The 26473-nt window shown below is 37.2% G+C and overlaps 1 protein-coding gene across 1 annotated transcript in view; it reads right to left on the reverse strand.

The window, feature by feature from the left end:
• Window positions 1–26473, reverse strand: part of RhoGEF2 (Rho guanine nucleotide exchange factor 2) — an 808005-nt gene that overhangs the window by 711235 nt on the left and 70297 nt on the right. The window contains 9 exon segments of the mRNA XM_067122600.1: window positions 7014–7091; window positions 13986–14159; window positions 14318–14429; window positions 22075–22252; window positions 23450–23643; window positions 23943–24035; window positions 24230–24328; window positions 24534–24641; window positions 25628–25714. Coding sequence (XP_066978701.1) covers window positions 7014–7091; window positions 13986–14159; window positions 14318–14429; window positions 22075–22252; window positions 23450–23643; window positions 23943–24035; window positions 24230–24328; window positions 24534–24641; window positions 25628–25714 — 1123 coding nt within the window.

Below are 26473 nucleotides of genomic sequence, written 5' to 3' on the forward strand. Positions count from 1 at the left end.
AAAGTGGATGAAACTTCAAAGGGTATACGAAACAGGTTATTATAACTTGCTGAAAATATAAATAAGAGAGAGAGAGAGAGAAAATTATTATTATTATTATTATATTTATATATATATATATATATATATATATATATATATATATATATATATATATATATATATATATATATATATATATTACAGGTCATTCAACTTGTTGAAAATATAAATAAAAGAGAGAAAGAGAGAGAGAGATATATATATATATATATATATATATATATATATATATATATATATATATATATATATATATATATATATATATATATATAATATATATATTATATATGTATATATATAATATATATGTAGACGATGCCAGAGTGTTGGTTCTCATATGCAAACACAGAGGGAGGGAAGGTTGGGGGGGGAGGGAGAGACCGAGGCTTTCACTTCTTCGTCTAAATGGATTGGTAATGGGACACGGCCAAGTTGTAATTGACGAAGCCATGCATGCTCTGTCTCCCTAGCCCGTCGTCTTTAGTTACTAGATACATAACAGCTCTCTCTCTCTCTCTCTCTCGCTTTTCAGTGACTTCACAGTGAACAGCACATGAGACACATATATAAATTTTGTGACCCCCTCTCTATTAATATATCTACTTATCTATCTATCTAAATATGGCTATATATATATATATATATATATATGAAATTTTTTATCACACCGTGATTTATATACAATCATGAAGCTACAAATGTCGTTTAATATCAAATTCACGCTACCTCGAGAGTATCTCCGATGGAGAATTATCACCGAAGGGGAATTTATATAAGTGATAAATGAACAGGTACCATTTATCACTTATATAAATTCAACGACTCCAGTGGACGTTACCACCGTGATAAGATGGCGCGGTCCATCGGAGATACTCTCCATGAGGTAGCGTGAATTTGATATTAAACGACATTTGTAGTTTCCATGATTATATATATATATATATATATATATATATATATATATATATATATATATATATATATATATATATATATAAAATAGAGAGAGAGAGAGAGAGAGAGAGAGAGAGAGAGAGAGAGAGAGAGAGAGAGAGAGAGAGAGAGAGAGAGAGAGAGGGGGTGTACACAAAATTTTCGGGACAATTAATGATTTTGTCCATATATGACTAGCCCATTACATCCTGACACAGCAAAACTCTCCAGTGTTACCCCGCCATGATGATATATATTAAGTAACTTAATCTTACGTCAAATTATGCTAGCCACAAGGCTTCCAATGAACACCGACTTTCAGATCACTTATGATTGCGAGCGCACAAGCAAGGGACGTGTACGTACGCACTTTAAGTGTATCACCCATTTTCACAATCACCCCGATTCCTAAAGAAAAGAAAAAGGAATATGACTCACTCGCCTACAGGCAAAATCCCGAGCTTTGTCTTGTGGGAATATGCACACCAAAGGTCTGTAGACCTTGACTCACACAATACAGGAAAAGGACTATCATTGGCCATGGACATTCCCCCAATTTCCATCTATTTCACTTTATAACCGAATCTTTAAACCCCACCCCCCCCCTGAGTGCATAAGTATCACTAATCTTTCCGGATCACAGAGAACTGAAAGGGGCTGAGAAAGTGCGGTTTTAGGGCACTCAAAGTATGCCAGTAGGATGCATAAAATATATGTCTTAAGACAGGTATATTCATTAGGGATACAGAAAGTATTCCTTCAGGACAGGGAAAATGCGCCTTAATAATATGAATACGCTCAAAGGACAAAGCAAGCACGCCTTGAAGACTATTTACAACTCTTTTGAAACACATTCCTAAATAAAAATGAAACAAGCTCTAACCAAGATATGATCAAATTACGTAATTGCCCCTATGAAACATAAGTTTTATCCATTTTACTATGAAACGTAAGTTTTACCCACTTTACTATGAAACGTAAGTTTTATCCACTTTACTATGAAACGTAAGTTTTATCCACTTTACTATGAAACGTAAGTTTTATCCACTTTACTATGAAACGTAAGTTTTACCCACTTTACTGTGAAACGTAAGTTTTATCCACTTTACTATGAAACGTAAGCTTTATCCACTTTACTATGAAACGTAAATTTTATCCATTTTACAATTGATAAGCTAAGAAAATGCACAACCGAAGGGAAATGCACCGAAGACTTGAAGCTTTGGAGGATAGGACGTGCAGGAATGCAAGCATTTAAGAGCAAGTGCTTGCCTTTGTACTTTACCGATCAAATTACAGAATAGATTTTGCTCCAGAGGTTTCTCTCGTCTTCTTGACAACACTGGTGTTACAATAAAGAACTAAAAATGTAATGCTCAAGAATGTAAATAAAAATGTTACAAAAATGAAAGGCCATTAACTACAAGCTATTGAATTCAATGACACTTGAGACATCTTAGTGAAAATCGACTCTCCCGACAAGCAAGCAAACATACAAACAGAAACTTCAATTGTTTACAGATGAACACAAAAAATGGTAAAGGCAGGGCAACAAACATTTAGCTGATAAAAACAAAATTTGGCCGGTGGAACTGGTTACTTGGTGATCTTGTATAAAGCAGGAATCAAGCAAAAATGTGAAGTACACGAAGGACAGACTGCTAGTACACTATAGTCTTCGAAATCAAGATGAAATATGTCCGCCAGGCACAACAGCAAGACAATATGTCTTTCCTTACAAAAACTACGAGAATCTAAACGCAATTACTTGTAACAAATACTTAAAAAAAACACACAATCTGGTTCTATTAGTGAACATTTCAAAACCCTATTATATCTATCCGACCTATCAAAAGGCACCAACAGCTACTAAAGAAACTGGAGACTTTCCAGTCAATAACATCAGATTTCTAATTGCCAACATATTATCAGAATCATTAAACTCATAATACGATCCTTCCTAATTTCATTTGAACCACCGCGATTGACAATCAAAACGAATTAAGACCTTGAATACCCAATTCGGATCTGCAGACGAAATCCTCCGCATCTGCTGCTAAGTTAATTTCTCAGATGCAGCACAGCAGTCTTTGCAACGACTACTATAAGCTCCAAAAGAGAGGAGCCTTAACAAGCGTCCTTACTATGCAAAGCGTTTTAAGCTTCCAGCTGAAGTGCTTAAAAAAAATAAAATAAAATAAAAGAAGTAAAAAATGCGCCAAAGTTTCTTCGGCGCAATCGAGTTTTCTGTACATTGTATAATCAAGGCCACCGAGAACAGATCTATCTTTCGGTGGTTTTGGTATAATGCCGTACGAGCAGCGGCCCATGAAACTTTGACCAAGGCCCGGTGGTGGCCTATCCTATATCGCTGCCATGCGCACGATTATGGCTAACTTTAACCTTAAATCAAATAAAAACTGCTGAGGCTAGAGGGCTACAATTTGGTATGTTTGATGATTGGAGGGTGGATGATCAACATAACAATTTGCAGCCCTCTAGCCTCAGTAGTTTTTTAAAGATCTGAGGAAGGACAGAAAAAGTGCGGAGAAAAAAAAAAGTGCGGAGGACAGACAAAGCCGGCACAATAGTTTTCTTTTACAGAAAACTAAAATACTTTTAAAATGTGAAGGCAAAACTAGTCGTAGAGGTAACAGTATCCCTAATCTCAGTCACTGAAAAACTCGACCCGAAGCAAAGAAAAATGGCAGAGAATGATTTCATGAACAATATTTTATTTTATTTTTTTAAATGCAGACTTGGGGTGACTTCCACTCAATATAAAATTTACAGAGGTACATATTCATTTAACACGTCAAAACTAATGTACGATATATCAACAAATGGGAAATTCACATGAGCGATTTCACTAACCAGCTTTCGTGTAAAACAATTGCATGAACACGTTGGAAAAGTAAGTATATGACCTCGCTCACCTAAACATTTGTGTTTATTTATATGTGTATGCCATGAAATAGCGCTGAAGGAGAGGCTAGAACTAACACGATAAATCTTAAAAATGCTCCATCAGATGAGTCATAAAATAATTACCGTCAACTCACGTCATTATTGCTGACAAAAGAAGGCAAGGAAAATATTACAAGGAATTCCCCTCAAGAAATTACTTCCTTCGTCCCATGATTACCATAAAAAATGCCAATTTCCATTAGCAAGCGACCAGGCGGAGCCCACAGAAAAAGAAACCACTATAACAAAGGGTTTGCACTCGTCATATAGGGAAAATCCAGCGATACAATGCAACAGAGATAGAGAAGCTCAGATAGATGACAGACATACCCTACTTCTATGTCTTTTCCCAAAGCTGCTAGCACTAAATCAAGATCGGTTATGTTTAGTCTCTGTGACTAATAATAACTCGATTTTACTGGCTGCTCCAAGGAGCAAGAGCATGCACTAAGAAAACCTAAGACTAAGAGATGTAATAGATTTCAAATCTTCACAAAATAAAAAGTTGATTTCATACACTACTTTGCTTTCAAAACTAAGCCCACATTGTAAAAGGAAAAGTATAAACGAACACAAACTATATTAAACATTATGGAAAATCACACAGTCAAATGACGCCAAATTAGACAAAGAACAACACTTGACTTTACCGCAATAACCTTATTAACTAAGGTACGTCCAACCAAGCTATATGAAAACATGTCAGTGACAGACGTTGGCAACGTATCACATACATATCACAAACAGGTTGAAAAAACAAGTCGGCGACCGCAAGTGGAGAAAATCTTTGGCCAATGCTGGATAATCGTATGATACGCTTGTTAATTCTGCCCGTTTGTGTTAAGTTGCCGACATGTTTGTGACTTGTTTTACCGTAGGCTTATAAGCTAATGGCAAAAATATCTTCAAACCTGCGTAATTTCGTTTTCTATGAAATAATGTATTTAAATAACAGAACATCAACCACCACACACTGTCCTTCTATTAACATACGCAAATTAACCGATTATATATATATATATATATATATATATATATATATATATATATATATATATATATATATATATACATACATACCGTAACAATCATAATCATCAATTGCAAAATACGTCATGAAATGAGGAGACTAAACAAGAAACTTTAAAGAAACCTAATTCTTTCGTTATCAGTTTTTGATTCGACTACCAAGGTTATTTCACTGTTACATAATATATTAACGACTGAAACCACATTAACAATTCAGTCCATGATTGATTTCGAGGTCAGACGAAGGTTAAATGTTAAAAAATTTGTAAAATCATAAAGAAAAAGTCTTCGAAATTTTAAATGAGAGCAATGACAATGGCAGTTATTATACTATACATAACTACACTCTCTAAACAAAATTATTTAGAGATATAAAAACGATGTAATAATGACCCCACAATTTTTATAAACGGCGTTCAGAAAAATCCAGACGCATAGCAACTGTAGAGCAGCCAAATTAAAATTGTAGAAATATCTCCTCTTGATTGATAATGAACACAATGTTCCAAACGCCACGACCGGAGAAGAAAGGCATTTGTTAAGTAACGGTGGGGAACTTCATAAGATACATATTACATAAAAAGTTAGTAGTCGACCCCTGGGAGTCGCAGACTCACAATTTGGGAACTCAACGATTTGCAGAATTTTTCTGTGGAGCATATATGCACATTATTCGCGGTAAATACACCTATTTGCAGAATTTTTCATGAAAAATATTCACATAATACTGTATTTTCATATAATTTTTGCGACTAAATGCATTTTTTGTGATAAAACTTAAAATTTTCAGGTATAAGCATTTTTTTTTTTAGTGTTTTGGTGTTCTGAACTATCAAAATAGGCAGTTATAAGCGTTTTTAGAGAGGTGTCAAGCATTCGCAGATTTGAGCTATTCATGGTGGGTAGTGGTACGCATCCCCGGCGAATCCCGGGGGCTGACTAGTAGTAAAGGTGAGAAACATTACAACCACAAAATAGAATTATATGTATCAGTTGTACAAAAAAAGTTTAAGGTGGCAGATTTAAGAAAAACTAACTGTAGAATACAGTATTTGGCATTCCTTGATTTCACAAGCACACATACAAAAACCATAAAAACATTGATAACACCACTTACCTATGAAAAATATAAAATGTAAGTGTTTTTGTTTCATTATGTAAAGACATGCAATCATTAAATAAAAATTAATCCAATATTACTTCACAATTTTGGCAAAAGAATACTGACAGTGGAACACTCACCACAATCCCTGACAGTGTCCTTCACTGAACATACCTGAGGTAAGGAAAATAACTAAGTTGAAACAAAAATATAAATGTAAATTTAAATAATTAAATTAAAATTTTTTCTAAAAGAGACGACATGAAAGAAACAAAGGCCCATAAAAGAAACAAATTTAAAAAACACCACAGTACTTCACCAAATACACATCAGCACTTGACCCGGCTGTTGTGCATTGGCCGAAATATACTGTAGTGGCTTATTTGAATACCTTTTTCTTTAATGGGGCCTTTTTTAAGAAAAATATTTGACTGTTAAATTACAAAAATCCCTTTCTTTTCAATACCCATTTGACACCATCTATCCAGCACTTTCCAAATCGTCCTTTCTTCTTATCTTAACACTTCCCAATTACACACAATTTTCACAAACAATTCGTCCTTCATTCTTTCCACATAACCAGACCATCTCACACTAATCCCTCTTCTCCCCTATTCTTCCCATTTTACCAATTATAAGTACCTCAGCATTTTTCACACCTTCAATTCATCTTATATCATGCTTACTACATAAACAGTTCACCTCAACAGCTTCAACTTTTTATTTCAACTGTTCAACATAACACTTCAGTTACATAAAGGAGAGTTTCCTCAACATTTCCTTCATACATACCCACTTCTGCTTCCACAGACAATCCACCCAATCTTCTGTACACACCAAGTTGCTTACTACACCTACTCAGTAACTCTTCTCCCATGATAATCTTTCCTCAAATGTTTTCTTTCTATTAAACTGATGTTTATTTAAACCTACATACCTGTTAAGCTGTCAATGTTTGCAACCAAGCCGCTCACATCGATGTTTCCTTCCTCGAGGACTCTCCTGGCCTTATCAACTGAAATACGAAACAAAAAGAGTATCATAAATAAATGCACTGTTACCATAAAATGAAATGCAGTGTAAATTTGCTATGAAATATAAGAACTGTTTACCTTTGTGAAATAATCCACCCACTGCTGTAAGTCATGTAACATATCACAGACGAGGAATCACAAAAACTTTCATGATTTATATATTCTTTTATATCAAGTGATGATAATTTCTGCAAATAAAATAATTGTCAATTTCTAAAGATTGTTAGATCTGATATAAAATGGAATAAAAAAGTTGAAATGACACTTTCCTGTTTTATAATGCAAGACATTTAGAATAAAAATGTGCATAGTGTTCATGAAAAGATTACATGATTACAAGAAAAAACTTGAGAATATTCAAATTGTTACTCCAAAAACACATCCGAATCTACAACAGTTTAGCTGCTTACATCTGAAATCTTAAACTGCCAATTCTTAACCTAACAACTTAAACCTTGTATTTCTTTACTTGAAATCCCACAATTCAATAGTTTTCAAAACCTAGATGTAAATTAAAATGAACCTTTTACTTCGCTCAAAAATTTATTTTTGATTATTCATTTTACCTTAAACTTATATTGGAGAGATTATTTAGTTTCCACTATTAAATCTGTTCCAGCTGTCGCAATAGTTTTTTTTATACAAAATAATTAGTCTTTTTTTTATAGTTCAGAGGTTGTTTGTTTCATCTGTCCATTAAGAAAATTGTTTTTGTACTTTGGATGCTTCTACTGTCTCCTTCTTTGAAAGGATTGAATCATAGTAACTTTGCTTCAGGGACAACTGTTATTACCTCCCCTCTCTGTCTTCATTTTTGTCTGTACTGTCCAAAAAAAATTCATTGCTTTTAAACTTTGAAGAGAGAACACAACCTCTTCTCAGGCAGCCACATAACACCTGTCAAGCTACCTCCCCTCAGATATAAAAATAATAAATCTGTGTCCTCTAATTGTAGGGTTATGACAATTTTTTTCATTTAGTGCCAAACTCTGGAATTCTCACTGTAATTATGTGATCCCATAACCTTGTAAACTTCCATGCTTTAAGAGAAAAATCCGTCAACTCCTCAGAGAACTCACACAATTTTCCCCTTCCCATTCTCCTGTCTTGTACAGGCATCGGCTAAACAGAACCTCAATACTGAGTGGAAAGTAATTTAACTGTATTGTGTCGGTCTTCGTTTCAGCTTTGGAAAAATGGGAACTTGTCAATAGTTCACAGTTGCAAGTTTGTTCTTCATTACAATCTAAACAAACTCTCCTCACACTTACTATATATTCATATATACATTCACAAGTATTTACATCACAAAATGAAATACTAGGTATAAATACTGATTGATTTTGTCTTTAGTTTTCTAAGAAATTTTCAAGAGGACATACATTTTGGTAAAAAATAAAAAATTACAATATATATGCTAGAGTGACAGTACACACGAACACAAAGATAGCTGGAAAACAATTATTTACACCTGCTAAGTGGGGAAAAAGAGGCAGGAGCGGTAAACTAGTTAGCATCTGAGGTCAGTACTCTATTTATAAATCTTATCTCCGCAAAATAGCTTACACCTTCGCTCTCGTCCGATGTCAACTACCTTCCTTAAATTCTATACAGTTTACATATTGTATTTCTTTTGGAATAAATGGATCAAGTTTACAGTCCTTGGCTGACATCCATATTCTCATAAAATATTTCTTTTAAAAAATTAGAAGGGCCAGATCACAGCTAAAGTGGGGCCTTCACTGAGTGGTGCAAAGCTTGCTCATATTTGGAAGGCTGGGGATCACTCCTGGCCCACCACCCATCAGTCCACCCAGATCTAAGTGTGTATCAAAACAAATAAATATATACTACTATTAAATTATCCTAAAAAAGGAGTAAGTTACCTTATACAACCTTAAAATTATATGCATTTTTCAACAACAAAAATCTGACAAAACATTTTTATCAGAGGACAAAATCTTCCCTACAACTATAGCTAAGATATTAACTATATATTATACTGCAAATGTGCAAAGGTGCATGACTATGAATAATGCAAATATATATACATTAAGATGAATCGGTATCAAAATTACCCTATAGTTTTTGTGAAATCAAACTGAAACTGCTGAAGGTGTCTTACAATAGGGGAAACTAGTTCAAATGAAACTGTGATTCTCTACTAATGTATTACGTGGAAGTCAAATGTAAGCCATAGCCTCAAAACTATACAAGCAGTGACTGTGCACTGATACTGATTACGTCAAAGCTTTACAAAGCAAACAAATGATCAAAGCACGTAGAAGTTTCTTCGTGTGTGTGCACATGTAACACTACAAAAATCACAACACGCATGTAAGCTCATATACAACTGTACCTATAGTTCCTTGTTGTAGGGTCGGTGTGACATAGAATGTACTGTCTGGTGAAGGATAACAAGGAAAGAAGAAATATTAATTAAACCAAAGTTTCATGTATCCTAGCGACATTACTTACATTACTGGGTAGACCATGACCAATTAGAGGGGGCCTTGGAACTCTCCAATATTAATGATACTTATCTTTCTTGATATCCTTGTAAGGGAAAGTCTCATTCATTTTCATCTGATGATAATTGCAATATCAAAGCTATATAAAGCAATGTTATTCAATTCCATCCACTGTTGAAACATTAATGCATTTACTTGAACATGAAACAAGGTTAAAATAAATGCTTTTCAAAAATACAGGATAACTTAAAAGGGAAAACTAACAGGGGAACAAATCTATTCAAAACAAAGCCCTACCATTAGTTTGTCAGTGATTGCTGCACATTGATATGATTTGAATATGGCATTAAAGTGAATATAAAATTAGGTAAATTATCAATTAATTTAGTACGCAATAGTTGACCTTAATATTACACTTATACTATATTCAATTTAGAGTAGCACCAACCTGAAGTGCTCCAAGATGCATTATAAAGCCTTTCTCTTAGTCTTTAGTAGCTAACTTAAACATTTTGGATAACAGTCTAATCTCTGATCATTCCATTCCCATCTTTTAAATTGCTTCATGGGTGAAAGTAATCTAGAAAATCATATTACTGTCATTACTCTATGTATATCTTTTAACTTAAATGTACCACAGCATTTTACAAACTGCACTTTTATTAATCTTTAAAAATTCCACCACAGTACTGACAAAATGTTTGATATTCTTTCTAGTTTCTTATGGAAGTTAATATATCTTGAAATATGTTTCTTGTATTAGTTTTTGTTAAGTAAATGACAAAATAAGATGCTGACAGCATAATGACAAAATAAGATGCTGACAGCAATAATGTATTACTGTTGTGCACGGTGAAAGTGTGCTCTAATGCCCATCTACAGATAAAAATAAAAGGAAATGCACATACTGCACCAAAATATGTGACTAAAATCATTCATATCCATATTAAACATCAACTTGTCTCAGAGTAATGGCATAGTCCCTTTTTCATATGGTAAAAATGGAAATGATTCATGTATTTTTGGAAACAATCTCTTCGTGTATTGTGTCCACCACTGACAGATGACACATGCACTCTACTTCCCCACAAATGCATAAAAATGATCGAAAGTGGAAATTTAACCTCTGGGAGACTAGAACATTTCAAGGTATTAATCACTGTAATGAATTCACTGTAACCAAAAAAAGTCCATAAAAATTGAGATCCAACTTTCTCTGCCAAGCAAGATGAATGCATGCTGTACCTACAACAAAATGTGCATTCTATCAATATATATTTATGTAAATAATTCTATATTACAGTACCATAGGCAACTGAGGACAGCTACTTGATATATAAATTACTACTGGGGAACTGACAGTGTGGCACAAAGAATGCATAAATGTACACGACAATCATCCACCTTCCTCCTCCTGCCCATCGGACACATCAATCTCAGCATACAGTAGATTCTTCGTAATTTTTTCCTTTTTTTTATAATATGTATAAATTTAAAAAAAAAATTAAAATGCTTCACAGTCAAACAACTTATTGCATACGTATTCACACAGTTATGTGGTTTTAAGGTCTAGGTTTGTCTTCTAAAAGGGCTTATTTGACTTAGGTTGTTTTACAACTTGTCTCATGTCTTGGAATGAATTAATGACGCAGGGTGAGGCATTACTAAACAGTAATGGTTATGACCGTCAAGGCAGTTATATACATAACTGAATAATTTTATTTAAATATATATACAATACGTATATAAGAGTAAAGGAATAATCAATTTTACACATCAGAAAACTACATCAAACTATCTAACTTGTTACTGAAATTATATTTATGGACGGTACGAGACTTCTTACGTTCAAATTTATTAACCCTTAACAAACGCCGACTGGGCGTATCGTAAGTCGACTAAAATTGTCTGTCGGGTGACGAGTGGACGTACCGTACGTCGACTACAAAAAATTTCAACCTCCAGTCAACTTTGACTCAGCCGAAATGGTTGAAAAACGCAATTGTAAGCTAAAACTCTTACATTCTAGTAATATTCAATCATTTACCTTCATTTTGCAACAAACAAGAAGTCTCTAGCACAATATTTCGATTTATGGTGAATTTTTGAAAAAAAAAAAAAAAAAACTTTTTCCTTACGTCCTGATCGGTAACTCGGCCAAAAATTTCAGAAATTCTTTTGTCACTTTGTCATAATTTTTACACCGTTTTATATTAGCCGTTACATAAAGTTTTATATATGAAAATGTGTGCAATTTCATGTATAATACAACAAAAAACAACCCATGGTTGTAGCTTCTATCAGTTTGGAAATATTTTCATATAAATCATGATAAGTGCCAAAATTTCAACCTTCGGTCAACTCTGACTCGACCGAAATGGTCGAAAAACGCAATTGTAATCTAAAACTCTTACATTCAAGTAATAATCAATCATTTACCTTCATTTTGCAACAAATTGGAAGTCTCTAGCACAATATTTTGATTTATGGTGAATTTTTGAAAAAACGTTTTTCTTATGTCCGCGTGCGGTAACTCGGCCGAACATCTCAGAAATTCTTTCATCACTTTGTCGCAATGTTTGCACCATTTTATATTAGTCGTTATATAAAGTTTTATATATGAAAATGTGTGCAATTTCATGTAGAACACAACAAAAAATAACTCATGGTTGTAGCTTTTATCAGTTTTGAAATATTTTCATATAAATCACGATAAGTGCCGAAATTTCAACCTTCGGTCAACTTTGACTTGACTGAAATGGTCGAAAAATGCAATTGTAAGCTAAAAAACTTACAGTCTAGTAATATTCAATCAATTACCTTCATTTTGCAACAAATGGGAAGTCCTTAGCACAATATTTCGATTTATGGTGAATTTTTGAAAAAAAACTTTTTTTTACATCTGCGCATTACGAATTCATGCATCATTTTGTGATAATATTTTCTCTGTGTTGCTTTGATCATTTTACAATTTGTTATATACCAAAATCATTGCAATTTAGTGTACAATACAAAGAAATATAAATAACTCATTAGCTTTAACCGTTTTGCTCACAGCGCGATTTGTATACAATTATATATGAAATTTTTTTCGAGGTTATATATTTCAATATTTATATATGATAATGATCTTTTTTTTCATTTCTGATGGTTGCATACTAAACTTCAGGCAATGACAAAAAAAGGAGCCAAAAATGAACTCTTAATTTTAAAAACTAAGCGTGCTGTGATTTTTTGAAAAAAACTTTTTTTCCGCTTCGGCGCTAACTCCTGAACACCGCCGGCATACGGCAGACACTTTTGTAAATAGAGGCTCGGCGTTTAAGGGTTAATAAGTTTTCAAGCAACTATATCATAAATTTATCATTAATCAGTTTACTAACAGAAATCTTCACCATGACTAGATAAGTCAAGTGGTGTATTTGGGCAGAAAGTAGTAGCAGTAGTATTTCATAATCAAAATCTCTTCTCACAACAAAATTTATTGAGAAATTTATTCTTGATAAATTTAATTATCAATACCTAAGAAGGATCCCGTTTTATAAGGGTCATTATTCGTATTGGAAATCTCAGTTACACTATTCCTCTGGGATATACTGAGTCAACAACAAATATCTATATCTAAGCCTGCCTTCTGATGAATTATCACATAAGAATTTAGATCCATAAAATTACAAATATAAATTGGCAATGTTAGGACTATAACTAGCACCTAGTGAGATACCTATTTTTTGTCTATAAATTCTATTATTAAATAATATATATACATACAACTTGAAATGGCAACATAAACATGGATCCCTTTGTACTAGAACAACAATGTTGTTGTGATCTAACAGCAACAATTTGCACATTTAGGTATAACTACGCCAAGGCTTCTACATTTCCTACATAATTCAACTTTCAATCACCATAGTCCAACTGTGTGGACCCTGATCTGACATCATCAATGTGGAGTAACTTGTCACCACTCAAGAGGCTTTGAAAACAAAGGGTAATAGTCTTGCTGAACTTAGTTTTTGTTGTGCATAAGGATTCCATACCTATCACATAGTACTGACTTCATGCAGATATCCTCATTTGAACAGCACTGGTGGCACTATTATTCTCAACACAGAAACAAATCTTTGAGCAAATAACTATTAATCACCAATAAGAATCTGAAGTTCCTAGTAAATTCTTTCTAAAGACATCAAGCTCCAACAATGGCACAAAGATACTGATCAACTCAGGCCATAACGGTGATTCTCAGAACAATAAGGGTTTCTTCTTACAGGTAGAACAACTTACCATGTAACCAAATTCATGGCAACACTGATAATCAAAATACCCAACGTAAGTGCTGATGACAGAGCCATTTACTTTACAAGTTAGAAACAAATGGAGAAAACAAAAGATACTCACTTTGTGCAGGGTTAACCTGAGACACTTTTCTCTTGGTCTCCTTATCATCAGAGATGATCTTGCCAAGAATGGAACCCAGCCTTGTGTCCTTCATTTTCTCCTTTTTGTGCAATACTCCGATGCAAAATTCCTCTAACTGCTTTGTACAGGACTTATGAATATTCATTTCACAATCTGTGTGCAAAACAAGTAGCAGGAATCAGTAATTAAACTAGTATAACAAGAAAAACTACCATATCAACATTCCTGCAAGTAAGGAAAGAACATACTAGTTTAAAAGGATCAAAATTGTGCAGCTAATTCAAAAACAAGCAACTACAAAAATAACTTACTGGCACATTGATAGCCCTGGGGTGCAACACCCCATATTATTAGGCCACAGTGGTTGCAAAACGTTACACTGTAATAAGTGTGTGGAATAAAGTGATGGTCCCTGTACACTTGCTGAAATAGAAGAGAAAATAAAATAAAAATACTGTCCTTCACAAATATCAAGATACGACAAAGAATAAAATTGTCCTAAACTCTTGGAATTTAGCCATTACTGTACTAAGTGTATTCTAAGGGCATGTATACACAAGCAAAATGTGTCATAAATTATGGGCTTATTATAGCTTGCAATTACTGCTCGAGCATACAACTGTAAATAAAGTGTGTAATAACGTAAATAAAAACAAAATGTGTAACAATGTAAATAAAAACAATCCTATAAGAATTCATTTCTATCACACATTACTTTAATATTTATTTTAATGATAATATTTGGCATCTGTGAATTTCCTCTGATCAATACAAAAATTTAACTTGCTTTATAAGCTTCCTATCTAATAACTAATATTGGCATCATATAAAATAAATGATAATTATTCGAAAATTGATGCTGTCATATCAGATCTTCCCTTTGAGGAGTTCAACATGAAATTATTTGTTTCCACTTTCTTCATTGCTCTTTTTCCAAGATTTCCTGTGCCTCTCCAACATAACTTTGTCCTGTAACTTCCACATCTACAGTTTTTCTTAAAAAATATACCTCATCCTTTATTGTGTCAAAACCATCTCAATCTTTGAGATCTCAGTCCATTTATGGCCATTAGACATGACCTCTCCATGCCTATTCTTATTCAAAACATGGTCTTCTCACTACCCTCTTGCCATGAATATGACATTTTTATGATAAAATAACGTTTCACTTATACTTACCCGGTAGTTACATATAGCTGTCGTCTTTGACGTCACGGCAGTATTCAAATTTCGCGCTAGCGTTACGAAAGGTGATCCCTCTACCCCCCGCCCTCTATCGGGGTATCGGGAACCGTCCCAAGAACACGTCATAAGTTTTTGCCCAACTGCCCAGGTGAGGGGAGGAGGGAGGGTTATGATTATGTAACTACCAGGTAAGTATAAGTGAAACGTTATTTTATCATAAAAATGTCATTTTCACTTATACAACTTACCCGGTAGTTACATATAGCTGATTGGCACCTTGAGGAGGTGGGGCACTGGCAGCTAATAAAATTCTTGGAATTATCTACTTGCAACAAGTTAGACATAGGTTCCTTACCTTTAAAGGTAGCTGACTCAGTGGTTACTGCCTCTGTAGTCTGCTGGCCTTTATATTGTGCCGAGAGGATATAAGGGATCCGTGTGTCGGACACAATAAAAAACAGTACCTGCCGTAGAGAACATGGCTGCGTACGGACAAGTCTGATGCCCTTGATCAGGGCGCAGTACGACGAACAACAAAACGAGGGATCACCTAACATTACCATAAAAACTGGAAGATACTACCACACCATGTATCTCCAGACAACCTTAAAAAAACAACAACCCCAACACCAAGGTGAAAATGTTAGTTAAGGAGCGGACTCCTTTTCACCCTCCCCCAACACCGTGTCAGTTGCAATAAAGGGCCCCAGCGTACTGCACTCTTCGAAAACAGTTTGCACGTCCACTAAGTAATGCGATGCAAACACTGACTTGCATCTCCAAAAGGTGGACTTAACCAAGTCTTTCACAGATAAGTTTCTGCTAGAGGCTACAGAAGTCGAAACCACTCTAATCTCGTGCGCCTTTACCTTAAGAATACTCATCTCCGAGTCAGCACAATGTTCATGAGCTTCTTTTATCAGGCTTCTCAAAAAGAAGGAAAGGGCATTCTTAGAGAGAGGCCTAGAAGGATCTCTAACCGAGCACCAGAGGTGGTCACTGGGACCTCTGAGCTTCTTCGTTCTCTGAACGTAGAACTTGAGAGCTCTCACAGGGCAGAGGTACCTCTCGGGTTCTTCGGGACCGACCAATTGGGAAAGGTCCTTAATTTCAAACTCTCTTGGCCAAGGTCTAGACGGGTCTTCGTTCTTGGCTAAGAAACCAAGAGTAGACATACATACTGCCTTCCCCTTAGCAAAGCCTACTCTTTTACCTATCACATGTAGCTCACTTACTCTCCTGGCCGTAGCCAGAGCTACCAAAAAAAAAAGTGTCTTTTTCGTGAGATCCTTCAAGGAGATGTTCGCCATCGGTTCAAAGGACTGAGACCGTAACCATCTCAGCACTACGTCAAGATTCCACGCCACTGGTCTCTTCTGGTCCCTCTTTGACGTATTAAATGATCTAATCAGATCTGCAAGGTCTTGACTCAAAGACACTTCAAGACCCCTATGTCGAAAGACCGGCTAACATGGCTCTATACCCTTTAATGGTAGGTACAGCAAGCTTTTTCTCTGTGGGAGGAACAAGAGAAAATTGGCCATCTGGGCTATAGACGCCAAGAAGAAGACACGCCTTCTCTTCTTGACACCAGGACCTAAACTGTGTCCACTTCGCCTGGTAAACATTGTCAGAGGATTCTCTTCTTGGCTTCGCGATAGCTTCCGAAGCCTCTCTTGAAAAGCCTCTCTTTCTGATGAGTCTCCTGACAGTCTGCAGGCGACAAGATGAAGAGCGGACAAGTTTTGGTGGAACCTCTGAAAGTGCGGCTGTCTGAGTAAATCTGGTCTCTCTGGCAGAAGTCTCGAAAGTCTGACAGTAGGTTTAGAAGGTCCGGGAACCACTCCTGGACGGCCAGAATGGAGCCACCAGAGTCATCCTTACGTTCCGATGGCTTGAGAACTTGAGATGACTTGCCGCAGGATCTTGAACGGGGAAAGGCATAAAGATCCAGGTCCGACCAGTCCATGAACATTGCATCCACGAAAACCGCTTTACTGTCTGGAACCGGAGAGCAGTAAAGGGGCGCCGAGTCGTTTTGTCGGTTGCAAAGAGATCTATGAGCGGACATCCCCATACCTTCCATAGCTCCTCGCAAACTAGGGGATGTAAAGTCCACTCGTTGGACAGGACCTGGTTCTTTCTGCTGAGAAGGTCCGCCGCTACATTTCTCTCCCCTTGAATGAATCTCGTTACTAGTCTGGTCCCGATCTCCTCCGCCCAAACTAGTAGCTCCCTCGAGGTCTCGTAGAGGGACCACGAGTGAGTGCCCCCGTTTCCGAATGTATGCCAGAGCGGTCGTGTTGTCCGCCTGGACCAAGACGCATTTGCCTTCCACTTCTTGTTGAAAGGCCAACAGGGCTAAGTGAACCGCTTTTAGTTCCTTTCGACTGATATGCCAGTTTCTCTCTTCTCTTTGCCACTGGCCCGAAACTTCTTTTGTCCCCATAGTCGCTCCCCAGCCCTTGTCCGAGGCGTCGGAAAACAGAGTTAGGTCTGGGTTCGGAAGCTGAAGAAGAAGTCCTTGTGACAGCCTTCCTTCTGACCTCCACCAACGGAGGCACTCGTTTATCTCTTCCGAAATGGCGAAGGTGAAGGAGTCCAAGAACTGTTTCCTGGGCCACTTCTCTTGCAGGTAAAACTGCAGTGGCCTCAGGTTCAAGCGCCCCAGTCTTACAAACTTCTCCACTGAAGTTAAGGTTCCCATGAGGCTCATCCACTCGTTCACGGAACAAATCTTCCTCTGCAGAAAGTCGTCGATCTTCTGCAGGCATGAGGCTATCCGTTGGCTGGACAGAAAAGCCTGAAAAGTCTGAGAGTCCAGACTCACTCCCAAATAGACAATCTGCTGACTGGGAGTAAGGCAAGACTTCTTCGTTGACAATGAGGCCTAGAGACTTTGCTAATTGAAGAGTCTTTGATAGGTCCTCCATACAGCTCTCCTCGAAGCCGCTTTGAGCAGCCAATCGTCGAGGTACATAGAAACTCGAATTCCTTCCAGGTGAAGATGTCTGGCTACTGATAACAGGACCCTTGTGAAAACTTGCAGGGGCTGTCGACAGACCGAAGCTGAGGGAACGGAACTGATACACCTGTCCCTCGAAGACGAACCTCAGGAACTTCCTTGAATCTGGGTGTACTGGGACGTGAAAGTAAGCGTCTTGGAGGTCTATCGAAATCATCCAATCCCCCTGATGTAAAGACGCCAAGACCGACTGAGTTGTCTCCATGGAGAATTTTGTCTTCTGAATGAAGACATTCAACGCTCTCACGTCCAGGACGGGTCTCCATCCCCCTGATGCTTTCGTAACCAGGAACAGACGATTGTAGAAACCTGGAGATAGAGGGGCATGAAGCAGTTCTATCGCTTCCTTCTCCAGCATGGCTCGGACTTCTGAGCGAAGGGCGTCTAGTTTCATGGAGTTGTGCGAGCACGCCTGTAAAGAAACTGGAGCCTCCACTAAAGGAGGTTTGGAAAGGAAGGGGATGGCATATCCTTCCTTTAAAACTTGGATCGTCCAAGGGCCTGCCAAGATCCGTTGCCACTCTTGCCAGAACCTTTGCAGTCTGGCTCCTACAGCTGAATGGAGGACAAAAGGTTCAATTCTTCTCTGGGGCTGTCGAGGTTCTAGGTGTGGCTTTGCCTTTTCCTCTGGCCCTGCCAAAAACACGTCTAGAGGATCTTCCTTTATACTGTCCAAACGAGAAAGCAGGAGACGAAACACTGCGCACAGAAGCGGTAGAAAGCACAGGTCTTTTCACTTTCTTGGCAGACTGCGACAAAAGATCCTGGGTTGACTTCTGGGCTAACGCCTGGGAAATTGCAGCAACCAACTCTTGCGGAAACAGATGTGCCTTGTCCAAAGGAGAAAACAAGAGAGCCGACTTCTGGTTTGAAGAAACACCTTTTGCTAAGAAGGAGCACCAAAGTTGCCTCTTTTTGAGAACCCCTGCCGTAAATAAAGAGGCCAGTTCTACTGCACCGTCGCAGATGCCCCTATCAATGCAGTCCACTACTCCTACCACATCATCCAAGAGCTCAGAAGGAAGATTAAAATCCTTAATCTTCCTGGCTAAGGCCTGTCGCCCAGTCCAGGAAGCTCACTATTTCAAGAGTCCGAAACACGCTCTTGAAAACTTGATCCAGTTCGGAGGACGTAAAGAAAACCTTCACAGAATTAAGTGCGGTCCTCCTACTGGCATCCATGAGACTGGAGAAGTCCCCTGTGCAGAGGCAGCCACACACAGGGAAAACATTTCCCAGTCTCGTACCAACTCCGGTTACGGAAGGAACGACGAGGAGGAGGAAGACAGAAGACGTTCTTTCCAATTTCCTCTTCTCGGCCAGCCAAGCATCCATCTTCTTAAGGCCTTTCTTCGCCGAGACGGACAGGACAAGTTTCAGAAAGTCCGAAGAAGAAACAGAAGCCTTGTCCCTCTTGTACTGGGACCCAGGAGACGGAGGAGCCGCAGGCGAGAACGAATCAGGAAGTTCTCAATAAAGAACTTCAAGAGCTTCTTGTAAGAAGAGAGTTGCGGAGACTTCTCCTCCTTACACTGCTCCTCTAAGCCCGAGAGGAGTTCGGTCAGAAACTGGGGATAAGTCCAGCTGGACAACGTCTTCATCCAAGTCTCCTTGAACTGAAACTTGAGTTACACGAGCGGGGCTGGAAGGCTCGTGACATATTCTTGCTGTGTCACCGAAAGAGTTTGAGCCTGTTGAGGAGCCATCGGAGGCGCCAAAGGAGGCGCAGTTGGTACAGCAACCGAAGGTGGCGCCAAAGGAGGAGCCGTCGGTACCACAACGACAGGTGGCGCCAATGAAGGCGCAAGCGGCGGCGCTACCGGAGCGGCAGACAGAGTAGTTGAGGCGGGCGCCGCTGGTAACACAGGAGGCGCCAAAGGAGGCGCAATCGGCACAGCAGCCAAAGGTGGCGCCAACGGAGGCGCAAGCGGCGGCACTACAGGGGCGACAGAAATGGGAGTCGAGGTGGGCGCTGCTGGCATCGTAGGAGGAGCCAAAGAAGAGACTTGACTTTTAGACAAAAGTTGTAAAATCGAGTCCAAACGGGCGTTGATTCCGTCAATCACTAGCTGTTGAGGTCCATCGAATGCTGGAGCAGGCGCCAGAGGAACAGGAGTCACAGGAGTCGCTGGCGCCAAAGGAGCAGACCTCTCAGATGCAACTGTCTTGTAAGGAGGCTCAGCCGAAAAACGAATGAGACGAGTCCGACGAAGAAAGCCTCTCGGTTCTGCCCAAAAGTTACAGGAAGGGGTAGGATCCTCCAGAAGAGCCTTCTTCTTAGGAATCTTCGATGGTGAAAGCAGACGAGACCTCTTCAAAGGTCTAGAAGCGTCCGCAAAACGCCAACCTCTAGGCGGAGAGGAACTCCAACTGGATCCACTCGACACTATCCGCTCCTCACCTTTTCGGGTGGTGAGGGCCAGCAGCCTGGGAAGCGGCAACAGGACTGCTTGAGGGGGCAACTGCTCGGGAGCAGGTCCCACTCACCTCCTTTTCGACTTTCGGCATGCCTTCTCCCTGGAACCTGGGAGCCTGACAGGGGCCTAGACCTGGGAGCGTGAATGGGCCGAGAAGCTACCTCCTCCACAACACTTACACAAGGCACAACACTTGCATTATCACTGCGGTCTACTAACTCTGCAAATTGTCTCCCATTTTCTGCATGGAAGACATAAACGCATTAAGGACTGACACGGTATCAGGATTGGGAGAAACGGTGTCCGGGGCAGGTAAAACTACAGGAACTACAGGGGGAGCAGGGTTAATAGGGTTTACGAAAACCTCTTGACTACCTCCTGACCTCGAAGACCTAGAAGAGGCCTTCCTTATCCTATCTTTCTCTAGCTTCTTCATGTACTTCCCCAAAGCGCTCCAGTCAGACAAAGTTAGTAGTTCACACTGTTACAAGTCAAGTCAGCAGAACATTTTGCCCCTGCATGAAAAGCAAGAAGTGTGCGGATCTAAACTAAGCTTAACAAGCCTGGTTTTGCAGCCTTTGCTGCAAAACCGATACCACTAGAACCTGAATCAGACATAATAGTCTAACTAAGAATACGCTCAAGCAATAACTAGCACCAGCAAAAAACAACAAACCGAGTACTTCACCAAAAAAGGAACTAGAAGTTCGAATTGTTGAGAAATACTACCAGCAGCAGAACAGTATTACCGGTTCGGCACGGCAAAAACTAATGACGTGTTCTTGGGATGGTTCCCGATACCCCGATAGAGGGCGGGGGGTAGAGGGATCACCTTTCGTAACGGTAGCGCTAGCGCGAAATTTGAATACTGCCGTGACGTCAAAGACGACAGCTATATGTAACTACCGGGTAAGTTGTATAAGTGAAACCGAGCATTCCATGGCCATACCTTTCCAAAATTCCTGCATTCTCTGTCAGAGCCCAACATAAACAGATGTGCAAAATACTACGCTAAAAAAACACGAAAACCGGAAAACGACTCATTACACAACAATGAAGTAATGAGGATTTTTAAGAGCTAATCAAGGGGAAAGTTACTTTATACGAGCTAAGTCTGGATACAAAAAAAGAAATCCACTTTACTAACAGGAATGAATTGGTGACATGATGAGAACATTAACTGAAGCAAAAAGGCATGAAACGGAAAAAATCACCAAACACTTGAAAAATACTAAGGGGAGCAGTGGAACCTTTCTTTTTTTCAACTTCAAGTCAAATTAGCTGAGTCAGTTTTACATGGAATACATCTAATTATGATTATTGGGGTTTCATGCGACAAACATATCTTCCCTTCCTTTACAATAGACAAAACAACAATGTTCTCTGCCTTACCTACATTATTAGAAATGATTTATGCATTATCATAATTGCTATGGCTTACCTTTTTACTACCTCTGAATATTTTATTTCTAGTCGTTCTTTCTTTACTAACATAAAGCGGACATCTGTCTATCAATTGTATAGCTACTGGACTTCGAACTCCATAGTATTTCAATAAGATAGTGGCTAGACTAGAAGCTGTTACAATCATTTGGTCTGTCGCATTCTTGAGGTCCTCCCTGAAAAACAATTATGAAGTAAATTAACCAGGGTACCAAAACACAATTCCAGACTCATATGACTGACATGAAAGATTCATCCACAAGAGAGGGATGGAAATAGTTTGTTTTTATGCTAACTTTAACCAAAATTAATCCATATTTGCAAGTCCAACAAAAAAAAAATATGAATTCAAAGACAGTAAAAAATAAAGATTTGATAAGTTTATGAAAAGGTAAATATAAGTTGCCATAATGGCTTTTGTTTTCCCTACCAATACATAAAATGTAAATCAATGTTATCTTAAAATCCTTTACAAGACCACTCTGTACACAAAATACCATATACGGAAAACAAACACTACTAAAAACACAATTCCAGACTCACAGGACTGGCATGAAAGATTCATCCACAAAAGAGGGGTGGAAATACTTTGTTTTTATACTAACTTAAACCAAAATAAATCCATATTTGCATGTCCGACATGAAATGGTACTATGACATCAATACCAACTGAAAAAAATACATACTGTAAAAACATCAAAAAGTACAGTATTACAGTTCAACAAAACCACTGACAACTATAGTCAGGGTTATGAAATATCTTAGAAAACCTCATTAGTATATATTACTGTAATCATGAAACTGTATATACAGCAATCAGTGTTAGTCCTGGCTCTCAGTCAGTGGGTAATTAGCAAATGACACATAATATTAGTGGCAATTAACAAGCACTAGTTTCAACAATACAATAACTACAATAGTTCCCAGTCTTAAAAATCTAACATTTTTTACAATATTCAACTCTTTCAATTCCTCTTGCTCTCATATTTCTAACTGTAATAGATTATCACATATTTCCCTGGATTAAAGTTTTTGGTAATACATTAACCCCTTCAACTTATAAGTCTTTACTTATCAGCAATATTACTATGATGGTTATTTACTAGGATACACTTTTACATGTGTTGCATTTTGTGGATACATCTCTTAAACTGAATAAGTATAAGGTATAGGTTAGATTGTTAAATGTGGAATATTGTGAAAGCTAAAGTACTGGTTGTATTATTACAGGGTATTAATTATTTACCTGAAAGCATCTATTCATCCAATCTTTTAAACACTTGAAAGATTTTAGATCTTCAGCAAAGCAGTAAACTCTGGCATTTAAAAGGGTGTCATTTTGAAAATGGAAACACATAATCACTGATACTTACGATACAGTTTCTAAACAAGGCACTAAAAGTTGTTCCACAATGTGTACTTCTTTGGCTTTATTATGAATACTTTCTTCTAATAAATGGTCAGGAGGACCAAATATAGACCCAAGACCCGCACTTCTTTTATTTCTGAAATCCGCTAACTGTTCATTCAAATCTTCTCTACATTTTTGACGCGCCTTCCAAAATACCTGTAGACACAGAAAGAGGAAATTAAGTAACAGGAACTAAAGCTGACTCTTGACTATTCTGAATCAGAAATTCTAATATAGATAACTTGTAAAGCAAACATCTGGTGAAGGCTACTTTAACATACAGTAACATATTGGCTACATACCCAACAATTATGGCAGATTAGTCAAATGAAACCATGAAGCTATGAACCAAATAGTTTAGGGCCTTATGAAATTCTGTGAGCATTTAATAGGAAGCTAATTTTATGCTTTTCAATAAATCGATACTGTTTAAGGATTACATTTCTCAAGCTTACCTTACGAAGAATTTCTTCTTTGTCTAATTCGTTTTGTAGAGTTTCGTCTATTTCATGTAAGACCGTTTCGTCAGTATTACTTAACCGAAGAGGCTGCAAAACATCAATATTGATCAACATGAGAATTCACAATTTTAACATTACATAAATGAACAGTACTGCAATTAAACAAATATTATCAGTGAGCTCTATATCCTGTACATAACACTACAGAAGATTTCATCAGAAAGTGACATTACAAAATTATATTTAATTTAAATACTATAAGTGAGGCAAACAATACTCACTGCACCAGGATATAAAAAACTTGAAGTAATTTCATAAGCCCATCTCTTCATATCTTTTCCTACACCTTCTTTATAAAGATGCGTTATTACATAAAAAAACTGTAAAAAATAAAAAAAAAGAAATATTAGATCATTCTCATTATCCCTCTGTATCACAGGTAAATAGGTAAAAGATAGGATTAAATACATTAATTTTCTCTGAAAATGTTAAATTATACAAAACAGTATTTACAATTCCATAAGATTTTATTCATAAAATACTTAATGCAACAACACATTTCTATTTAAACAAAATCATACTAACCAAACTGGAAGAATCGCAGTTAGATAGTACATAATTCATGAAAACCGCTAAGTACGCATTGTGGTTCCATAATCTACTTAAACTCTGGAATGGGCCATGGTCTTCAAGCTGTAAAAAGGAAAAAATCAATTACTTTCCCTAATCACAGACCCCATTTCAGGAGGGCAACTAAAAACATTTGAAATATTGTATCAAAATCTATCCAATTAAAAGTTCTTTCTTTGACAACACAAGCATTACATACACAAATGATTGCTTTGCAAGAGCAGTAGCATTTTACACAACACTGTCAAAAGATAAAGTGACACCTTACAAGCTAAGAGTTTTGCTGGTGCCCTCGCTCACTCACTAGCACAGCCATATGGCTAACCTTGCAACTACAATTACTCAACTGTTCAGCTGCACAAGAGATACTCTCCACTTAAAAGCCATATCTGTAAATATATTTCTAAACAGTACTTTACACAATTTTAAACTGTGGAAGAAAAACTCTTCCAGCATATAACTAGATGGCCGACTAAGCAGGAAGAGCATCAAATCTAATATTTTTGCCGAACAATTAATGCCTAGCTAAGAATATTTTTACTGTCTGAGGCCTTGAACCGTGACTATTACCTTGGGTCTGAGGCCTTGAACCTGACTATTACCTTGGGTCTGAGTCCTTGAACCTGACTATTACCTTGGGTCTGAGGCCTTGAACCTGACTATTACCTTGGGTCTGAGGCCTTGAACCTGACTATTACCTTGGGTCAAGGAAAAAACTTGTTTGACTGACTCTCTTCATACAAAGCAGGGTTATTTAAAGATATATGAGTTTGAAGAGCAATAGGGTCAAAATCAGAATGTGTCTGAGTTGATGAAATAATAATATACCAGATTCGGATAAAATATTTTGCAAGCAAAGAAAACATACAAAAATCTTTGCAACATTACACTGACCTATTTGTATAACCTGATGCTGATTTTACAAGCCCAAAATTTGAACTACATATAAATACGAGCATAATTATCTAGAAACTAAACAAAATTGTGGAAATTGTATGGAAACTCATCAAAATTAACTGGGACCTATTAATACATATTTTGGTACTTACAGGTTCAGGATCAGAAAATTCTTCATCCTCCATACTAAGAATAGGTTGCGTTTGCATAATTTCCACCATAATTGGAGGGCCCACAACCTAAATCAGAAAACAATATTTTATTTGTCAAGTTAAATTATTCACTAATAATAATGATAATAATACACAGCAAATTAGACAAAGAAATGTCACTCAGCTTCATGAATAATGATAAAAGCAAATTCTATCCTACAAAAACTTAAAATCACCAAAAAAATTCAACTACAATAAAATCTAATTCACACCAATTGTATTACTGCATGTACCAGTACAAATCTCCACAGCACTATTTTGATTTTTGGCTTGCACTAAAACACAAGTTCTCACAGCCATACCTTGATGAATCTCTAAATCCTACTCAGTGATCAGTTTTACATACTTTATAACATTCTAGAATAACTTGAGAAAATACACATTCTTTTTGAGCTAAATAGTCATAATGCTCTCAATTCATGAATCACAACCTTCATAACTATAAAATACAGATAAATCTACAATGCTAGTGTGTGTGTGCATGTGAGTATGTGCCCTACAGCTATGAACACAATTCCAATATCAACAAACCATTAAAAATATATGACAACTTGCTTCTGATGATATCCAAGTCAACATTTTGTTGAAAAGCCCACTGCTTCTAACCCTGTACAACTTGTGTCAATGAAAAATCTGGTTTTGATGCTCAAAACAAACTCATGATAAGTATTCATATTTAATTCATAAACCACATGATAGTGTACATGGATATGCTGCAATTTATAAAAGAAATTATGGGTGCAAGTGAATACTGATAAATACATTCAAATACTGTACTGTGTAACT

Source organism: Macrobrachium rosenbergii, chromosome 20 (assembly GCF_040412425.1).
Source record: "Macrobrachium rosenbergii isolate ZJJX-2024 chromosome 20, ASM4041242v1, whole genome shotgun sequence".
In the NCBI taxonomy this organism is placed as follows: Eukaryota; Metazoa; Arthropoda; class Malacostraca; order Decapoda; family Palaemonidae; genus Macrobrachium; species Macrobrachium rosenbergii.